Source organism: Malus domestica, chromosome 08 (genome assembly GCF_042453785.1).
Source record: "Malus domestica chromosome 08, GDT2T_hap1".
NCBI classification, from domain to species: domain Eukaryota; kingdom Viridiplantae; phylum Streptophyta; class Magnoliopsida; order Rosales; family Rosaceae; genus Malus; species Malus domestica.
Genome location: NC_091668.1, coordinates 1,662,557 through 1,681,024, shown reverse-complemented (window position 1 = coordinate 1,681,024; position 18,468 = coordinate 1,662,557). Strand labels below are relative to the sequence as shown.

General features: G+C 38.5%; 3 protein-coding genes, 1 long non-coding RNA gene and 1 other non-coding gene across 8 annotated transcripts; 3 read left to right on the top strand and 2 right to left on the bottom strand.

Annotated features, from left to right (window-relative positions):
- Positions 1-7,282: 7,282 nt before the first annotated feature.
- On the top strand, positions 7,283-8,471 carry LOC139198216 (uncharacterized). The gene is made up of 2 exons (XR_011583520.1): positions 7,283-7,899; positions 8,059-8,471. It is a non-coding gene; the product is annotated as an uncharacterized lncRNA (long non-coding RNA).
- Positions 7,623-7,790, top strand: MIR10983 (microRNA MIR10983). The gene has a single exon (NR_161592.1). It is a non-coding gene; the product is annotated as a microRNA MIR10983 (primary transcript).
- Positions 8,472-8,559: 88 nt separating the features above from the next.
- LOC103410437 (protein TIC 20-I, chloroplastic-like) lies at positions 8,560-10,255 on the bottom strand. Its single transcript, XM_008349139.4, has 3 exons — positions 10,041-10,255; positions 9,607-9,779; positions 8,560-9,393 (listed from the first exon to the last, which is right to left on the bottom strand). The coding sequence occupies exons 2-3, from the start codon at positions 9,767-9,769 to the stop codon at positions 8,756-8,758; spliced, it is 801 nt and encodes a 266-aa protein (XP_008347361.2). The 5' UTR covers positions 9,770-9,779; positions 10,041-10,255; the 3' UTR covers positions 8,560-8,755.
- A 534-nt stretch (positions 10,256-10,789) lies between these two features.
- LOC103440300 (uncharacterized) lies at positions 10,790-13,432 on the bottom strand. Its single transcript, XM_008378975.4, has 8 exons — positions 13,197-13,432; positions 13,000-13,095; positions 12,824-12,902; positions 12,514-12,592; positions 11,860-11,899; positions 11,633-11,767; positions 11,286-11,423; positions 10,790-11,169 (listed from the first exon to the last, which is right to left on the bottom strand). Exons 1-8 carry the CDS (start codon positions 13,364-13,366, stop codon positions 10,875-10,877), a joined length of 1,032 nt encoding a protein of 343 aa, XP_008377197.3. The 5' UTR covers positions 13,367-13,432; the 3' UTR covers positions 10,790-10,874.
- A 2,764-nt stretch (positions 13,433-16,196) lies between these two features.
- Positions 16,197-18,450, top strand: LOC103452117 (uncharacterized). 4 transcript variants are annotated; one of them, XM_008391609.4, is made up of 5 exons: positions 16,197-16,582; positions 17,013-17,049; positions 17,568-17,687; positions 17,843-17,925; positions 18,027-18,450. In XM_008391609.4, the coding sequence occupies exons 1-5, from the start codon at positions 16,364-16,366 to the stop codon at positions 18,174-18,176; spliced, it is 609 nt and encodes a 202-aa protein (XP_008389831.2). In that variant the 5' UTR covers positions 16,197-16,363; the 3' UTR covers positions 18,177-18,450. The 4 variants fall into 4 exon arrangements, 3 of the variants coding, with proteins under 3 accessions (XP_008389831.2, XP_008389828.2, XP_070683135.1); XM_008391606.4 differs by having other exon boundaries at positions 16,213-16,582; positions 16,909-17,049; positions 17,830-17,925; XR_011583843.1 differs by having other exon boundaries at positions 16,264-16,582; positions 16,909-17,049.
- Positions 18,451-18,468: the final 18 nt, after the last annotated feature.

The following is an 18,468-nucleotide window of genomic DNA, read 5'->3' as shown; positions in this document are numbered from 1 at the left end:
TCCACACCACCACCCTTTTTGGTGGGAATTTTTTTTTATTTTTTATTTATAAAACACGTGCTTGTTTATGCATTGTTTGTTGCACACCAAATACATGCATCCATGTGACACATAACACCTTCCTCTGTATTTTTTTTCCTGTCAAAGGAGCTCCTCCCTCTGCATTCAGGACTAGGATTCTCTCATTTCCTCTTTCCATCACCTTCCATCTCCTCCTTTTACATTCTCTTATTTTGTTTTTTCTCTTACTATAAAAAATTAATATAAGATGTTGACGTAGTTTAACCGTGACCGTTCAAATAGTAGGGAGGGAAGAGGAGGGAAAAAAAGAAGGGAGAGAATCCTACTCCTTGCATTCAAATGTTTCAATATTGAACGTTTCCAAATTTTGCCACGTGAAAAATCAACAAGGAAGGAAGGGAAGGGATGGGTATTAATAATTGGAATGGTGTGTGGTGAGAATATTCTGGCATATTACTTAAGTCTAAAGTTGGAAAAGAAATTGCAGTATTCATGTTGCATATGGAATGGGCCCTCGATTTCGATCTAATTACATTTGTGCCATTGATCTTTTCGGTTTCGGTTTTGATCTTTTCGGTTTTGGGCTCGGATTGGATGGGCGGAATCCTGTTCATAAGCTAGAGTAACAGTACCTACATTCCGTTTATTTACAATACTGCCACTCGGCTAGATGCATGAGAATTCCTTGATAAAAATAAAAAAATAAAAAAATAAAAATGCATGAGAATTCCTTAAATTGCATGTTTTTAAAACTCCAATATACTTTACACGTATCATACACATAGGTTATATACACATTTAATACACATTTTGATACATTTTTAATAATACATTTTGACACATTAATTTTGATACATTTTTAATAATACACATTTTGAAATATTAAAAAATTAATTAAAAAAAATTAAAAAGAGCATTTTTTGTCAAGACATTTTCGCAAATTTATTAGATAATACACGTACATATTTTCAGTTATTATACTCATTTTGTAGTTTATTATTTGTATACGTTTATTGTTGCAATGGTCAATTTTCTGAATTTTATAAATATGACATCAATAATTGATCACTAGCGTCGCCAATATTTAATAAATATGTCAACCATTTCGATTATTTCAACAATCTAGATTTGTTGCAAGTGGTCTTTTACTATAGTGGTGGAAAGGTGTTTAACCATTGCATGACGGCATGAGTTCAAATCCCGTCGGTAACTAATCTAACGTTTAATCTAATAAAATCTATCATTTGACCAAAAAAACAACAATCAAAATTTGTTAATTCCACATCCCGACCATTTCCCAAGAAAAAATAAAACTCAGTTTGTTTACCATACAAGGTACTAATAGTTTGGTGCCCTTTGATGTAGATGCTTGGTTTTTTGGATTTCTTAGACCAAACATTTAAGGCTTTTAGAGATTTGATCAAACTACTTCCCACAATTTTAATTACTTAACTAATTAAGTTCAAATTACACAAATTTTCATTATAATTAACTTACAAATTAAATCCAAAATATAACGAACTCCTAAAATTTTGCAAAAGATCTTGTTAATTTATGTCCCATTCGTTCAATATATTTCAAAAGAAAAAAAAACAATAAATCTTTATAATAATAAGAAACAAAAAAAAGCCTTGAATTGTGACTGCAAAAAAGAAGGTGGTACTTTTCAACTAAAAAAAATTAAAAGATAATGTTTTAAAGGTACCAATGAACTCCAAATAATATTACATACATGATATATCTTTAGTCTCTAATATCTAATCTAATATTAGAAAGTCGAAGTTTATTTGGGATCACAAGGCTTCACCAAAATATTTGGACATAAAATCCCCTGAAACCCCAACAAAAAAATCCAAAACCAACCAAAACGAATACACAAAAAATGTAGGGGTCATTTTGTAAAAAAAAAAGAATTTTAAAATTTGTTTTACTAAAAAATATAAAAACGGAGCGGTTGAGCAGGAGTAGAGGACCGCAGTTTAAAAAATAAAAATCGACAACCCTAAAATAAATCAAACTCCATATGAATGCCAATTTTGATCTTGTAGTTTACCAAATGTTGTAATTCAAGAACAAATTTAATTTTTTGTTCATATCTTGGCAAATCAATCACATGCAACTTACAAAGTCGTAGAGGGCGTTTCAATTGCAGAATCATGATTTTAAACCAATGAAGGGATGATATAGAAATTTTCATACATTGATTAGTAGCTATATATTCATTTAAGAAATAGCGAGGAAACCTCGTACGTATGCCTAAAATGGGATGGTATTTTAAGCCTTAAGTGTTTTTAATTTCTCTCAGTGCGTGTTTGATTTGGAATATACTATTGTAGCATCCTAGTGCAGGATAGTTATCCTAAAAAAGAGAGCATCAAAATAATTTTCAATAGTGTTGTCTGACTTATGTACTGCTATTGTAGCGTTCCAGTGTAGGATAGTTATCCTTCGTAAGAAAGTATCGAAAAGATTCTCGATTGGGTTGTGACTTAAATAACTCTCATATCACATGAAAAAACGTGAGGTTGGGTTGAATCAAAATTCAACCAACAACAACAACAACAACAACAAAGCCTTTTCCCACTAAGTGGGGTCGGCTATATGAATCCTAGAACGCCATTGCGCTCGGTTTTGTGTCATGTCCTCCGTTAGATCCAAGTACTCAAGTCTTTTCTTAGGGTCTCTTCCAAAGTTTTCCTAGGTCTTCCTCTACCCCTTCGGCCCTGAACCTCTGTCCCGTAGTCACATTTTCGAACCGGAGCGTCAGTAGGCCTTCTTTACACATGTCCAAACCACCGGAACCGATTTTCTCTCATCTTTCCTTCAATTTTGGCTACTCCTACTTTGCCTCGGATATCCTCATTCCCAATCTTATCCTTTCTCGTGTGCCCATACATCCCACGAAGCATCCTCATCTCCGCTACACCCATTTTGTGTACGTGTTGATGCTTCACCGCCCAACATTCTGTGCCATACAACATCGCTGGCCTTATTGCCGTCCTATAAAATTTTCCCTTGAGCTTCAGTGGCCTACGACGGTCACACAACACGCCGGATGCACTCTTACACTTCATCCATCCAGCTTGTATTCTATGGTTGAGATCTCCATCTAATTCTCCGTTCTCTTGCAAGATAGATCTTAGGTAGCGAAAACGGTCACTTTTTGTGATCTTCGCTAGATTGCTCCGGTCATTAGTGTGGATAAGTATAAAAATGGATAGAGATAGGAAAGCAAACACAAGATGTACGTGGTTCACCCAGATTGGCTACGTCCACGGAATAGAGGAGTTCTCATTAATTGTGAAGGGTTTACACAAGTACATAGGTTCAAGCTCTCCTTTAGTGAGTACAAGTGAATGATTTAGTACAAATGACATTCGGAAATATTGTGGGAAAATGATCTCGTAACCACGAAACTTCTAAGTACCGGAGTGTGGTATCGTCTTGACTTGCCTTATCTGTCTCATAGGTAGATGTGGCATCTTCTCTAGAAGTACTCTTCCTCCATCCAGGGGTGGTATCTGTAACTGGTGGAGATGCACAAGGTAATGTATCAATTTCACTTGAAGCTTACTTGTAGTTTCAGGCTTGGTCAAGCGCGATACAAACCATGTAGTAGGAGTCCCCCAAGTCGCCGGGCTAGGGGATCTGCTGAAAGAGGTGACAGACAAGGTAAGCAATCAGAGCTCCGGCTGATTGTTCACATTCTCCCTATCTTGCAGGCAACATGAAGGATAAAGAGAAGAAAAATGAGAAGAGATGATATGGGATACTTTTGCTTTTGAAGAAGTAACTTTCCACAGGCTTATTCTTGAACCGGGCTGGAGGGTTTTCTGGTTTCCTCTAGAGTATAAGGCCGACTGAAGAATTTGAGGGTCAAAACAAGTCCATCAAATCTAGAGTACGTTCGACCCTGCTGATATGGGATACTTTTGCTTTTGACAGAGTAGTGGATGTATCGGCACGTGTGCTGTTACGCTTGTCTCCACATGCTTCCTTGTATCCTTCTCACTTGCCCTATCTGTTCCTCAGGCAGATGCGGTATCTTCCCTGGAAGCATAAGATGTTGAAGATGAGTACTCGAGAGCAATGCCAGGTAAGTAATCAGGTAAGGGGTTCCAGGCAGTCAGTTCCTGGCTGGAAGCTTGATTCCAAGTGCTGACTGATTGCTCTCTTTCTCCTTGTCTTGCAGTTAAGAACAAGGCCAAAGGAAAAGACAGGGAAAAAGCATGATATGGGATACTCTTGCTTTTAACCCTGATGATATGAGATATTCTTGCTCTAGTATAGCTTGTTTACAGAGGTATTATCCGGGGGAAAGAAAGCTGAATATTTCGAAAGGCTTCGTTGGGATTGCCTTCTTAGATAAGAGAAAGGGTTGAGCATTTTTGCAGGTCTGCCTGTCCGTTAGGGATGGAGGTCGACATATATAGGAGTCTCCCTAACATCAAGAAATAATGCTATTCATTTACCCTGCTTGGTCATAGCACGGTAGTGGGAGCTCTCAGCTTCACATGTTTTAACTCTGTCAGAGCACTTTGAAAAAGTGGTCTGTGGTATCTGGAAAGCTGATGTTGCTTGTGAAGATTACAGACAAGCTTTATCCAAGGAGATCCAGCTCTTGAAGTTGGGAAAGTGGTGCCTCTTCGGTTTTCGAACAAGCAATCCTGTCGGGGGTCTGGCTCTCGAGATTCGGAGAACGATGCCTCTTCAATTTTTGAGAAAGCAATCCTGCTGGGGGTCTGGCTCTCGAGATTCGGAGAGCGGTCTCTTCAATTTTTAAGAAAGTAATCAGATTCGGAGGGCGGTGCCTCTTCGATTTTGGAGCAAGCAATCCTGTTGGGAGTGTTTTCTCGAATGTGAGTAAAGGTTGGGCATGTTTGCTAGTCTACCTTGCCACGAAGCACAGAGGTTGACACACCGGGACTTTCCAATTATCCAGCAGTGGTACTGTTCCTTTACCCTTGTGGGTAATAATATGGTAGCTAGACCTTCAAAATTTATGTGTCTAAACTTTGTTAGTGTTGTTTCTTTGTAATTCTTTTACTCTTCTTGGTCAGAGCGATGTAGCGGGAGCTGCAAGCTTCACGTGTCTCAACTTTGTCAGAGAACTTTGGCAAAGTTATCTGTGGTACCCATGAGTTACTGTTGCGTGTGGGAAGTGGGTGATTGAACAGTACGATTCATGTGCTTTCTACTTCGCCAGAAATCTTCGACAGAATGCCCATAATTTCCTCAAAGCTGAGTGTGCGTGTGACAGGTGCTGACAATGCTGGAAAAGTAGGTGCCTCTTCGATTTCTGAGATCGGCCCTCGTGGTCTCTGAGCAGCCCAGCTTTTGAGAAAGCAAGCCTCTTCGATTTCTGAGATCGGCCTTCGTGGTCTTTGAGTAGCCCAGCTTTTGAGAAAGCAAACGCCTCTTCGATTTCTGAGATCGACCCTCGTGGTCTCTGAGCAGCCCAGCTTTTGAGAAAGCAAACGTCTCTTCGATTTCTGAGCAGGCGCCTCTTCGATTTCTGAAGCTTCGTCGAGTGCAGATTTTTATAGGGGCTGACATTAAGTTCCAAAGCACACTTGAATATCCACCAGTAGAAGCTCCATTCTTGCACTTCTAAGATCTTGATTTGTCCGACCTCTTCTCTCTTCAACACCTTTGAAAATGTCTGGCCCCTCCGACCGTCGTTTTGACTTGAACCTTGTTGAAGAGGCAGCCCCGCCTTCTCCAAACAACATATGGCGCCCATCCTTCGTCTCCCCTACTGGTCCTCTTACCGTTGGGGATTCCGTAATGAAGAATGATATGACCGCTGCGGTAGTGGCCAGGAACCTTCTCACTCCCAAAGATAACAGACTACTTTCCAAACGGTCTGATGAGTTGGCTGTTAAGGATTCTCTGGCTCTCAGTGTTCAGTGTGCAGGTTCTGTGTCTAATATGGCCCAACGCCTATTTGCTCGAACCCGCCAAGTTGAATCATTGGCGGCTGAAGTGATGAGTCTCAAACAGGAGATTAGAGGGCTCAAGCATGAGAATAAACAGTTGCACCGGCTCGCACATGACTATGCTACAAACATGAAGAGGAAGCTTGACCAGATGAAGGAATTTGATGGTCAGGTTTTACTTGATCATCAGAGATTTGTGGGTTTGTTCCAAAGGCATTTATTGCCTTCGTCTTCTGGGGCTGTACCGCTTAATGAAGCTCCAAATGATCAACCTCTGATACCTCCTCCTTCTAGGGTTTTGTCCAGTACTGAGGCTCCGAATAATCCCCCTCCGGTGCCTTCTCTTTCTGGGGCTCTACCGACTGCTGAGACTTCTCCTAAGCAACCTTTGTGAAGGCTCCCTCTTGTTTGTTTATTTTGACTTAAGTATATGTACATATTTGTAACTTATCGGGGATATCAATAAATAAGCTTTCCTTCATTTCAACGTATTGTGTTAAATACACCAAAGTCTTCTTCGCTAAGTTCTTTGAATTTTCTTTTGTTGAAGCTTGTATGTTGAAGCTTTGTGAGTGGAGCATGTAGGTTGAGGTAGTGTTCCTTTAATTTCCCGAGTGAGGAAAACTTCTCGGTTGGAGACTTGGAAAATCCGAGTCACTGAGTGGGATCGGCTATATGAATCTTAGAACGCCATTGTGTTCTGTCTTGTGTCATGTCCGCCGTTAGATCCAAGTACTCTAAGTCTTTTCTTAGGGTCTCTTCCAAAGTTTTCCTAGGTCTTCATCTACCCCTTCGGCCTTGAACCTTTGTCCTATAGTCGCATCTTCTAATCGGAGCGTCAGTAGGCCTTCTTTGCACATGTCCAAACCACCGTAACCGATTTTCTCTCATCTTTCCTTCAATTTCGGCTACTCCTACTTTACCCCGGATATCCTCATTCCTAATCTTATCCTTTCTCGTGTGCCCACACATCCAACGAAGCATCCTCATCTCCGCTACACCCATTTTGTGTACGTGTTGATGCTTCACCGCCCAACATTATGTGTCATACAACATTGCCGGCCTTATTGCCGTCCTATAAAATTTTCCCTTGAACTTCAAAATTCAACATCACGTCGAATCCTTATGAATCAAAATTCAACCAACGTATATTTTTGTAATAGATGCTTACAAATCACGTGGTGCGGCACCCCTCCCCAACCTTATACCCTCTTTAAAGCAACATTACACATTGATTGATTAAAGTGATGCAAACTCTATAGCCAAAAGTGGAGAAAAATAAAATGTCAGAGAAATATTATTCCTTGGAGCAGGTGACACCAGAGGACAAGTTGACAATGTGAACAGCTCTTTATCCACAGTAGTAGGTGGGAGTGGTTCCATTTCTTCCATTAGTTCACCTCTATAAATTAACTACTCACCATGCAATGAGAGTAAACCATACACTAATTAAGAGCCTTGGACTTGAATTATCAATAATGTCAGTCTTCAGAGGAACTTTCTTAGGTCTTGTAGTTGTGACATTGGTGGTCTCAGCCACGCTTTCCGGCGCTCACCTGGAGGATTTCAACTTTGGGTCCGGTGGGTCTCACGGCCTTTTGCCACAATTCTATAAATCGTCGTGTCCTCAGGTTAATGACAGTGTCATCTCCGTGCTACAGTGGGCCATTGAGAAGGATCTCCGGGCAGCAGCCTCTTTGCTCAGGCTTCACTGCCATGACTGTTTTGCTTTGGTTAGTTTCCATCACTTTGAAACTAACCAGAGCAAAACAGTCGTGGAAGTGAAGCCTGAGCTAAGAGGCCGCTACCCGGGGATCCAAAACTGCAAGTGTGAATGGTTCGGAAAGCAACATTCCAGCACCAAAACCCGATCTCTCAGCCCTAATAGCCGCCTTCGAGCGTCAAGGTCTTGATGAAACTGACCTAGTTGCCCTCTCAGGTAACCAACAATTACTCAATTTTCTCCTTTGTAATCATATTTATATGGGATCCCTTAATTGGTAAAACTAACTTGTTTCACGAATCACGACCATCTAAAAGCGACACAAATTCAAGTTGAACATTTATGGGTTTTTTTATATAAACAATATCAATGCAGGAGGGCATACAATTGGGTTCGCAAAGTGTAAGTTCGTCAGGCAGACTCGGAAATCAGTTTGCCCCAGAAGAGGTGGCGACAACACACCTGCTCCCTTGGACTTTGTTTCCCCTACTTCAAGCTTATACTTGGGGGACATGGACTTCTCCCTTCAGACCAAGTACTTCTTACTGGGAACAGAAGGCAGGCAGCTGAGCTCGTGAAAACCTATGCAGCTAATGAGAGCTTATTCTTTCAGCAGTTTGCCAAGTCCATGGTTAAGATGGGGAACATTAATCCTCTCACCGGATTAAAGGGACGAGTCCGGAAGAATTGTCGCCACGTTCATTAAGCTATTTACTAGCTAATTCAGTTTATGTGTATGCTTAAACTTTAAACTAAATAAGAGACCTTTTGGTTTAGAACTTTCTTAATTGCCCTGTTAAATTTCTTGGGATAAACTTTTGGCTTTAATGCTGCAAAGGTGTTCCGGATAAACTCAAAGAAAAAGAACAAAACACATTAATTCTGATCAACAATGAAATAAGCAAACAAGCTGCGACAGCACAAACCCAGCTGATTCGATTAAAACATTTACACAAATTTCGGATTTTCGAAAAACTACTTCGGCTAACAAGTTTTCACCTCGTACAACAAAATCCCAACAATGCAAAGACAACATTATTTATGAGTTTCTCTCGTGCTTTCGTTCACTCTATTAGTCATATGGAATTTGAATATATGCAGCATCGCAGACGAAGGGGATATCAGCATACATGCCAGCAAGAGCACAACGTATGGCCTCCAACACGGTAAAAAGGTAAGCAAATGCAATGGCAGTCCAGAAGTGCATCCCAACCTTACCCCAGTAGACAGCAAGGGGCATCCAACGGCTCACGGTCCCTATCACCTGCAAGGCAATCTCCAGCAACATGCCCATCACCACATGAAACCTGAAGAAATGAGGCCATTCCTTTCTCCTCACAACTCCCAGATATGCAACGAAAAAGTATGCCATCAAGAACCAGCTGGGCAACCTCCCAATGGCTCCGAGGAACGGGTATGTTAAGAATTCAAAGTCCTCCAAGAACGGGTGTAGATGATATGCTGTCTCAGCATACATCCATGTCTCGTGTAGGGGCATCAAATAGGGGAGACAGGCTAACATCCTCCACCACCACTTTGGCTTCTTAGTCATTGGAGGGAACCGAAAACTGTATGGAACATCCTTAGATGCTTGAGGGGCCATACGAGATTTGCATCTACTTTTCAATGCAGGGATTGTGCGTAACAAGCTACCGTGATCCCTGCTGAAAAATGGGCTCGATGCAGCACAGGGGTTCAAAAGTGGCATAACTACGACAAAAGTAATGTCGAATCAAAACTCACACTCAGCTCAACATATGGGTTGGCAAATGATACATCAAATTCTATTTGAGCAAATATGTATTTTCTTGCGAGTAAATGATAGCCGGTGAAGTGTGTGTCAAGCACATTAACAGATAGGATTGAGAACTACACACTGATATACTTTTTCGTACCGGAATTAAACATACAACCGAGAGTTACCTTCCTGCTGAGCTCTCCATGAACTCAAGCATGGAAACCCAGCCGCCTTAGCTCGAAAACGGGAAGCACAAGACAAGACAGGGCCACCAGAAACCGATGGCTTGCACACTCCGAAATTCACAGAGCTGCACCCGGCGGCCATGGCGCAGCCATTCGGAACCATAGCCAGGTACCTGATTAAATAAAACCCAATTTCACAAGTCGAAAGCATAATCCAGATAAAGGGATATGATTTTTCTCCAATTTCTCCTCCTACTAATTTACAATGCAGCACAGTAAATGCAAAACATGCACAAATCTCTCAGCTTGAACAAGGAAAAGGAAATGAACCCTAAATTCCAAAACCCTAAATTTAATTCCAGACAAAAAACAATTAAACCCCATAAATTAAATATCCTTTTGCCCAAAAGCCCTAATTTCATATGATAAATTACCTAGAACAGAGAAGCTGGGGAACCAGAGCCGCAGCACCCGCTTAAGATTGCGCCACTTCAATCGAATTTTTTAGGGTTTTCCGATTGGTTTCTTGTTGGTAGAGAAGAGATGAGACACCGTATCTTGTTCCGAAGAGCGCAGACTGAGCCAGATAGAGAGACAAACACTCAGGCTGATTGAGCGAATTTAATACGGTTTATTTTAACGAAAAATCACATTTTTATATTAAAAATCAATATTGATACTATTTATTTTATTATTTATTTTAATCTTACTTTACCTTTTATTTTGTTTTTATCGTTAAAATTTAAAGTTTTTAAGTATTTTTCATTAGTTTTCTTGGATGACGGTCTGGGCTAACTCGGCCCGTTTCCTAGATGATTTGGGTTATCCATAAGCCTTATGTCTACTTGGGTCAGTTGGACTCAGTGTACAACAACGACAACAAAGTCCCACTAAATGGGGTCGGCTAGTTGAACTCAGTGTAGCCCAATAATATCAGCCCAAGTCGGTTCTGCAAGAGGTGATTCCCAGACCTGAAAAAACACAATCGGGGAGCACACTTCTTCACGTGTGACGACTTTTGCATGTAACGACTAAAACAAGCGATGTGGGAGAGCAGATGAGCCGTTTGGCCGCCATAAACGACAATGTATGCACATAAGTTTTGTTAAGAATAAATCGTGTTTGGAGTGCGTAGATTTAAAGATTCTAGCATTTTTCAGCAGATTGTCAACAGAAAAAAGGGTGTACGGAAATCATTTTTTTCATCTAAAAATGTTTAAAACAAGAGGAAATACAGTTCGATGATTGGACAGTTCCGCTTCCGCTACTCATGAATTCAATTTGCCTTGTTGAAAAGGGCTATCCATTTGATCAATAATACTCTGCAATCCCGACCTGTAACTTGGATGCAGCAGCCTCACTCCTAGTTCCTTCTTCATACGAGCATTCGAAACTCTCTTCTCTCCCCGTAAACCTCTCTTCTTAACAACAGGTTCTGAAGACTCCTTTTGCTCTGAAGGCTGTTTGATCCAGCCAGGCCACTTTTTCTCAACCAAGTCCCTTGCATACTCGAATACTTCTTCCCTTGGGGCTGGATCATCGTCAACAATATTGTAAACTCGCCTGCGATTTCAAAGCCTATCATTTCAGTGTACATAAACTATAATTCACACCTTTAGAATGAATGGTTTTGAAAAAGAGTCCAACAAAGTTCAGAAAAAATGAAACTCAGAGCCAACCTGGATGACGGTGTACATATACTGGCCATAATTGCTTGACAAATATCATCAACAGAAACTCTTGATGTGAATTGCCGATGTCCTCTCATTCTCTGACTCTCCGATAAAGCTCCCTGCTTGACTATTGTATCGACAGCACTGCAGAAAATAGTTTGCAAGAAACCCAACTTTTAGCTTGAGAAAGAAGCGAAAAATTTATCAATTAGAGCAGAGGAGCTGACACTGCATTGCTATGAAGAAATGTGTTTTCAATTTTGAAACTTCGGAAACGGGGAAGGCTTCCTATTAATTACAGAGTGAAGAGAAAAGACAGGATTTAAACATAATGATTTTGAATTTATCACAACCTTCTACCAGGACCATAGATGCCTCCGAGCCGAAATACTTGTGTTGAGATGCCAAGACTCTGGCCGAAATTGAACCATCCTTCCTCAGCAGCTAACCTTAACCTGCCCGACTCATTCGTGGGGTTGGGGATATAACTGCCAAATAATAGTCAAAGTTTCTGAGACAATTTGTTATACTGAGCAGTAGTTTGCATATCAAGGTCGTTAACTTAGGTGCACTCACTTACTCCTCATCTACCCATGCACCGCCAGCGTCTCCATATACACCTAGCAGAAGCAATTCCGTAGTTAAAAAACTAACATTGGCGAGCATTTGAGAAAACAAACAATACACAACTAGTTTTGAAGAAACGGAGAGTGCAACATTGTCACTTGACTCACTTCCCATGAAAGGGGGCAACAAGTGAGATGCACAACGAGCTACTTCGAGTAAAATCGCAATGTTAGAATTTCATTTTCTGATTAAGCCCTAGTTTGGTACTGAGATGATTCTGAAAAAAGCTGGTATCAAAAAAAGTTGAGAGCTTTTTTGTGTTTAGTAAACATTCAACTTCAACTTTTTTTCACAGTTTTGGGTGAAAAAAAAACCAAAAACAAGAAGCTGCAAAACCCAGCTTTGAAAAACCGGTTTTTTTTCACATGTGCTTTACATAAAAGTTTACCAAACACTATAATACTGCTTTTTTTTCTTCAAAAGCATTTTTACAAAAAAGTTTACCAAACACTCTGCTGCTTTATTTCACAGCTGATTATTCTCATAGCACAATAGAAGCAGTTTTTTTTCAAAGCACAGCAATACCAAACCAACCCGAGCGTATATATGAACGCTTGTCGACCATAATTTATCTATATCAGTCTTATCAGAACGAAAACATACATACTAGTTGATGACAGATAACCAAGCCATTGAAGATTTCCACCCACAAGTTCTCTCCTTAGAATTTGTTCATAATCCAGCATCTACAAAAGCAAGGCCAACGTTAGTTGCCCCTAAAGATGGAAACTGTCGTTAACACTCTAAAAACGTCATTCTGCACTTCTTCATGCACAATCATCTCATAGTTTTTTTACGAGAGGTGTGCAAGATTACGTTTTTGGATTGCCAATAACAGCTCCCTATAGAAATTGTCACTAAACTCGATAAACAGTTCCGATTATCTCCTAACCTAACTGGGCAAGAATGTATCATACCGGATCACCGATGCCCGGAACAGGAGGAATGGAGACAACCATGTGCGTATGGTTCTTGATAGCATCAAGGATGATCACACTGAACAATATCCAGATATTGGTTTCCCAAATTAAGCAAATCACCAAAGAAAATTCAAAAAAAAAAATTATATTAAATTCAAAAAATTTGCAATTACTCTGGCTCATTTGCATCAAAAAGGTAAATCTGAAAGCTCCTTTCTTCCTCAAGTTTCTTCTTCTTGTTAATGCTAGTGCAAGTACCAGAGACATCCCTAATAACAGCAAGATTTAAGCTTAAATTAGGAACCCTAAAATTGAAATTCAGTTCATGAAATGTGAAATTAAGCACCAGAAGTGATTAAGATTTAATTACCATCCGTGGTTCTTGAGCTCGCGCCCCAGGCGCTGGCCGACGAAACCCATTCCGGCGATGAACATCCGGTTTTGTGGTTTGAACTCTGTGCCGGTCATTCGGAAGACGGAACGTTTCGGGAGATGGCCGAATTGGAAGGCCGCGGAACCCGATATTTTACACAACTCCATCACGAAATATCGGAGCTCAATACAGAGAAACACTGAACCGGAATCGGATATCTGCAGATGATGACGTGGACAGAAAGTTATTGGACTCACCTAATAAGGGCTACTGACCCAGTCAAGGCCCACAACCAATTGATGAACTTTGTGAATAACGGGCCCCAACCAACCCAAATCAGAATTCCGATCATTTTATTACAACTTTCGAAGAACTTTAACGAAAAGTTCCGATTACTGTTTATTTTAACGAAAAATCTTATTTTTACATTAAAAGTTTAATTCTAGTACTATTCACCTTACATTTTAAAACTTAAAGTTTTCAAGATATTTTCATTAATTTTCCTTAACTTTTATTTTATTTTTATTTTATTTTGGGAGTCAAAACATATGTGCACGTAATTAATTGTGATTATAAATTGATCACAGATTCACAGTACATATATTTTAATCCTAAAAAATCAATCAGGTGGAAATGTCAGATACAAATGTATATATGTCAAACACTAAATGTTTCATTAAATATTTTCGATTTGTTTGATACGTATATAATATATTAATATAAGATGTTCAATCTGATTGACGTTTTGCGTATTTGATATATAAATTGAGATTACAAAAATGAATGGTTCATAATATGACATATGTATAGAGGAAATTGGTTGATTATACAACTTGGCGTTGTTCATAGGGGTGGTTCGAAAACCTAAAGAATAACAGGAAAAATTTGAAATAGGTCTAATTTTATAGGTTTACTTTTGAAATAAGTTCAATTTTTATTGACTTTTGAAATAGTTTTAATTTTTTGTTACTTTAGACCCATATCAAAAGACCTCAAAATAAAACCGAACACCTAGGAACTATTCTTTCCCAATTAAAGTACTAAAACAATAATTCATAATATATGTATTTAATACAATTATTCATATGTATTCATGTGAATACATGCATTTAACAATTATCATTTGATCATCAATATAATGATTGTATAAAATACATTTAAGTATTGGTTATATGTATTTAATACAATGATAATCTAACCATCTTGATGGTGATTATATTAAATGTGTGTGTGTGTGTGTGTGTGTGTGTGTGTGTGTATATATTATATAAGTATTGTACCAAATCTTTTATTTTATAACACAACGCATTAATTGTTTAATGATAAAATTTATTCGACCATTGCATCCAACTGTTATTACACTATATCTAAGGAGTTTTTGTACAATTGTATTACTTGTAAAGGGCTTGAAACTCATCTACACTATATTTGAATGGAAAAAATTAAGATGATTAAGAAGTTTTAAAATGACAAAAATTGAAATGAAGTGATTTTATCTTCCAGTTAGTTAACCTAAAAGAACAAGGGAATTGGATAATGAATTTGTTATTTTTAAACTCTCAATCATAGAAATTTGGAAATGGCCCACGCGCGGGGTTGGCAAAATTTATGGCTTGAAAGCGACTCTTCTAGTGTAATATCATGTTTTGCTTCTGGATCTTTCTCTCCCCCTTGGTCACTCCAGACACGCTGGAACAATTGTACTCTCCTTTTGCAGAACATGGTTTTTCGTTGCTCTCATATTTTTCGAGAAGGGAATGTTGTTGCTGACAAATTAGCCAATTTAGGGCTTCTATCATCTTCACTTGTTTGGCATTCCGCTCCCCCTATAGAGATCCTTCCTCCTCTGCACTCAGATTTCTTGGGCATGCCAACCTACAGGTTTGTCTCCTCTTCTTGATGTGTGTTCTCCTTTCTTTTCCTAACCTTTTTGGATTCCCTTTTGTTTTGCAGCTTGTCTTGCAAGTTATTACCTTTTAGGTTTATAGAGGGGTTTGGGCTTATGTCCCCCCAGTCTTTTCCTTGTATTTTCTTTTCCAAGAGGGGTACGGTCTATGTCCCCCCCCTCTTTTGTATTTCCTTTCTCAAAAGGGGTAAGGTGCATGTCCCCCCCTTTTTTGTATTTCTTTTCTCTTGTTCTATGAGGGGTTAGGTTTATGTCCCCCCTGTCCAGGTGTATCTTCTTTTTTCTTATCAATAAATTTCCCTCGTACCGCCAAGGTTCTCCAAAAAAAAAAAAAAAAAAAAAAAAAAGGTCCCAAATTCCAAGTTTCTTTTCTATGCGGAAATTCTAAATTTCTATATTTATGAATCTAAACAAAGGAATTGGTGCATGTCAATTTATAAATTATGACTTTTATCTAAATTCCAAGTTTATTTCTCTCATCCAAACATAGTCGAAATTATGAGTTCGGTTCACCTACTAGGTAAAACTTGTATCAAAAGAAAATATTTTTTCACTCATTTTATAGTTAACAGAGTGACTAAACTAATTAAGCTTTAATTAAGTTGATGAGTGTGTTCTGTGTCTATTCCATGAACGTAGAACAATGACTACTAACAATAATATTGAGCGATAAATTTGTCGGTGAACATATTCTATTACATTAAGTGTCATAATACAATTGGTTGATATTTTTTTTTTCAAATTTCCAACTAATTATATTATAATTCTTGGTGTACCGTGCTGTATTTTTGGCACATTAAAAAATCTCTCCACCACGAGGTAGAGGTACATATATGCAGTGCATGCAATACAATGGATATTCTGAAACAAGAATCATCCAGCTAATAACTCACGACTATTTTACACTAATTATTTTGATCAACTAACAATTGATTAGGAATTAGTCATTTTATAATGTCAGCAAATTTGCATGATTCAAAACGAACGAACGAACGAACGGAAGCCATAAATAAATTAAATTGTATTTACTTATTTTGTTGTCTTTATATCATATTTAATTTTAATTTAAAGTTTGGTACAAGCACCTACTTTCCTCCCTTAACCTTCAAATCCAACTACTAAAATAAATGAAGTTCCAACCAATAACAAATTCATAAATTAAATTAAAAGCTTTCCAGAATCAAACATTTTATGCTTTCATTTTTCAGAAATTAGAAGGAAAAAAAAATAGACAGAAAAAAAGAGAGGGAGGAGGAGGATGGAGGAGCAAATTGCAAGTGTGGTGGTGTTGGGGGTGATTTCATGGACTACGGCGTTTCTGTTCATACGAAAGATGCTTCCGAAGCGATCGTTCGACTTCTGCAACCGCCTTGTATCCACAGTTCATGCAACTGTGGCTGTGACCTTAGCTTCCCTCTCTGTTCAAGATTGGAACTGCCCTGTGTGCCCTCTGGCTTCAACTTCTTCTCCTCGACAGGTATATTGTTTTGTTTTGTTTTTTTTTTTTCGTGGGAATAATAATCTTTAAGTTTTATAAAATAAAAAAAATAAAAAAAGATACTTAGAGAGAGCTCGATGCGAGTTGCTCAGTTAGAAGCCGTTTGATAACTATTTAGTTTTCAGCTTTTGAAAACTTGTTTAATAACTGTTTTCTACTTTCAAGAAAATGAAAGTTGAAATTGAAAACGAAATGATTATCAAACGGTTGCTTAGTAAAATTCGAACTTTCTTCTGTTAAAAACTCAGCATGGCGTATTTTTAAAGAATTTAACTTAAAGTGTTTCTGCTCTAATATATACGCAGATGAAAGCACTGTCTGTGAGCCTTTCTTATCTCATATACGATCTTGTGTGTTGCCTCTTTGACAAGAAATTCAATCCTGATAATTTCTTCCACCATTTGGTCAGCATTGTTGGCATTGGAGCAGGCCTTTCCTACCAAAAGGTAAACTAGTTTCTTTCTCGATAGTGTTATCTACGCATCCCTTTTTATGTTCCAGACATTCTTGGTTAATTTTGTCATTTGACTCTCTTCAATTCATTCGATCCAGTAGTCGAAAATTGAGAAGGGCATGTGAAAGGTAAAAAAAAGGTGTGTGAATAGCCCACCCTTTCCCTATTATAAACAACTATGTGAGTCTTAATTTCCTCCTATCATGAGTTTTATAAAGTATGAGAGTCTCTGTATTTTGACACTTGACCTCATGTTGATTCCATTTGGTTATGACTGATTAGTAGATGCTAATTACATTTTTCTTGATCTAGACGTGTTGATAAGTTACTTACTTCATATTTTACTGAATTTCGCTCTTGATATGTATCAAACTGTGATTTGTAGTAACGATAAACGAGGCAAGCATCGTTCTTTCGAATTAAGATTAGTCATCATAACTCATAACGTTTTCTCGAACTGAATCAGAATTCTGGGGTAATGATATTCTTATTCGGTGCTAAATTTGTTAGTGTGGTTCGGAGATGGTGGCAGCATTGTGGATAACAGAGTTGTCCAGCCCCTTCCTCCATATAAGGGAGCTTCTCAAAGAGCTTGGTTACAGAGACACCGATCTAAACCTAGCAGCCGATGTAAGTTACTTAAAACTCGAACTCTTCGTCGTTCCTCATTTCTCCCACGTATTTTTCTTCTATAATTGCAAAAATAATAAAAAAATAAAATTTAAAAACGAAATAGTTATTGAATGAACGCTAGTAAAAATAGCATATATAGATTTTATTTGCAGTTATATTCACGGTTGCAAGGATGGTAGGCGGGCCTTATCTCACCTATGTGACTCTGTCTGCTAACAACCCATTCATCATCAAGGTATTTTTCCTTTACCTCGAACTGAACTGCTCGTCGAGTAATGTACTCTCACTTTGATTCTAAGTAAGTAAACATGTCATTGAGCTGTTCGTGTTTTTCAGGCGATGGCGGTAGGGTTGCAGCTGGTGAGCGCTTTCTGGTTCTACAAGATTGCGAGGATGGTCAAGTACAAATTGACAAAGAGGACGACTACTGCTGCTGCATCTAGTAAACAAGTCGATCCCCCAACCCATAAAACACCTAGCAATTGAAATTTATCTGTTCGAAAGAAGATGTACTACTTTCCAATTATTTTTATGAAAGTTACCAAACAATTAATTGGGGTGTTTTATGGAGTTGTATGTCTTATTAGATGATATGACTGAGTTATACGTACAATTCAATTTTCTTTAAGTCACAAATGCGTTTGGTTGCGAAGAACATTACGTTTTATATTCTGATGTATGTAAAATAAGAAAAATGTTCAGAAGACCATATTTGTGTACAAATCGGAATTTGATTGGCGGCCGACGGGGGTTTATTTTATTTTGTGCTTGAGATTTC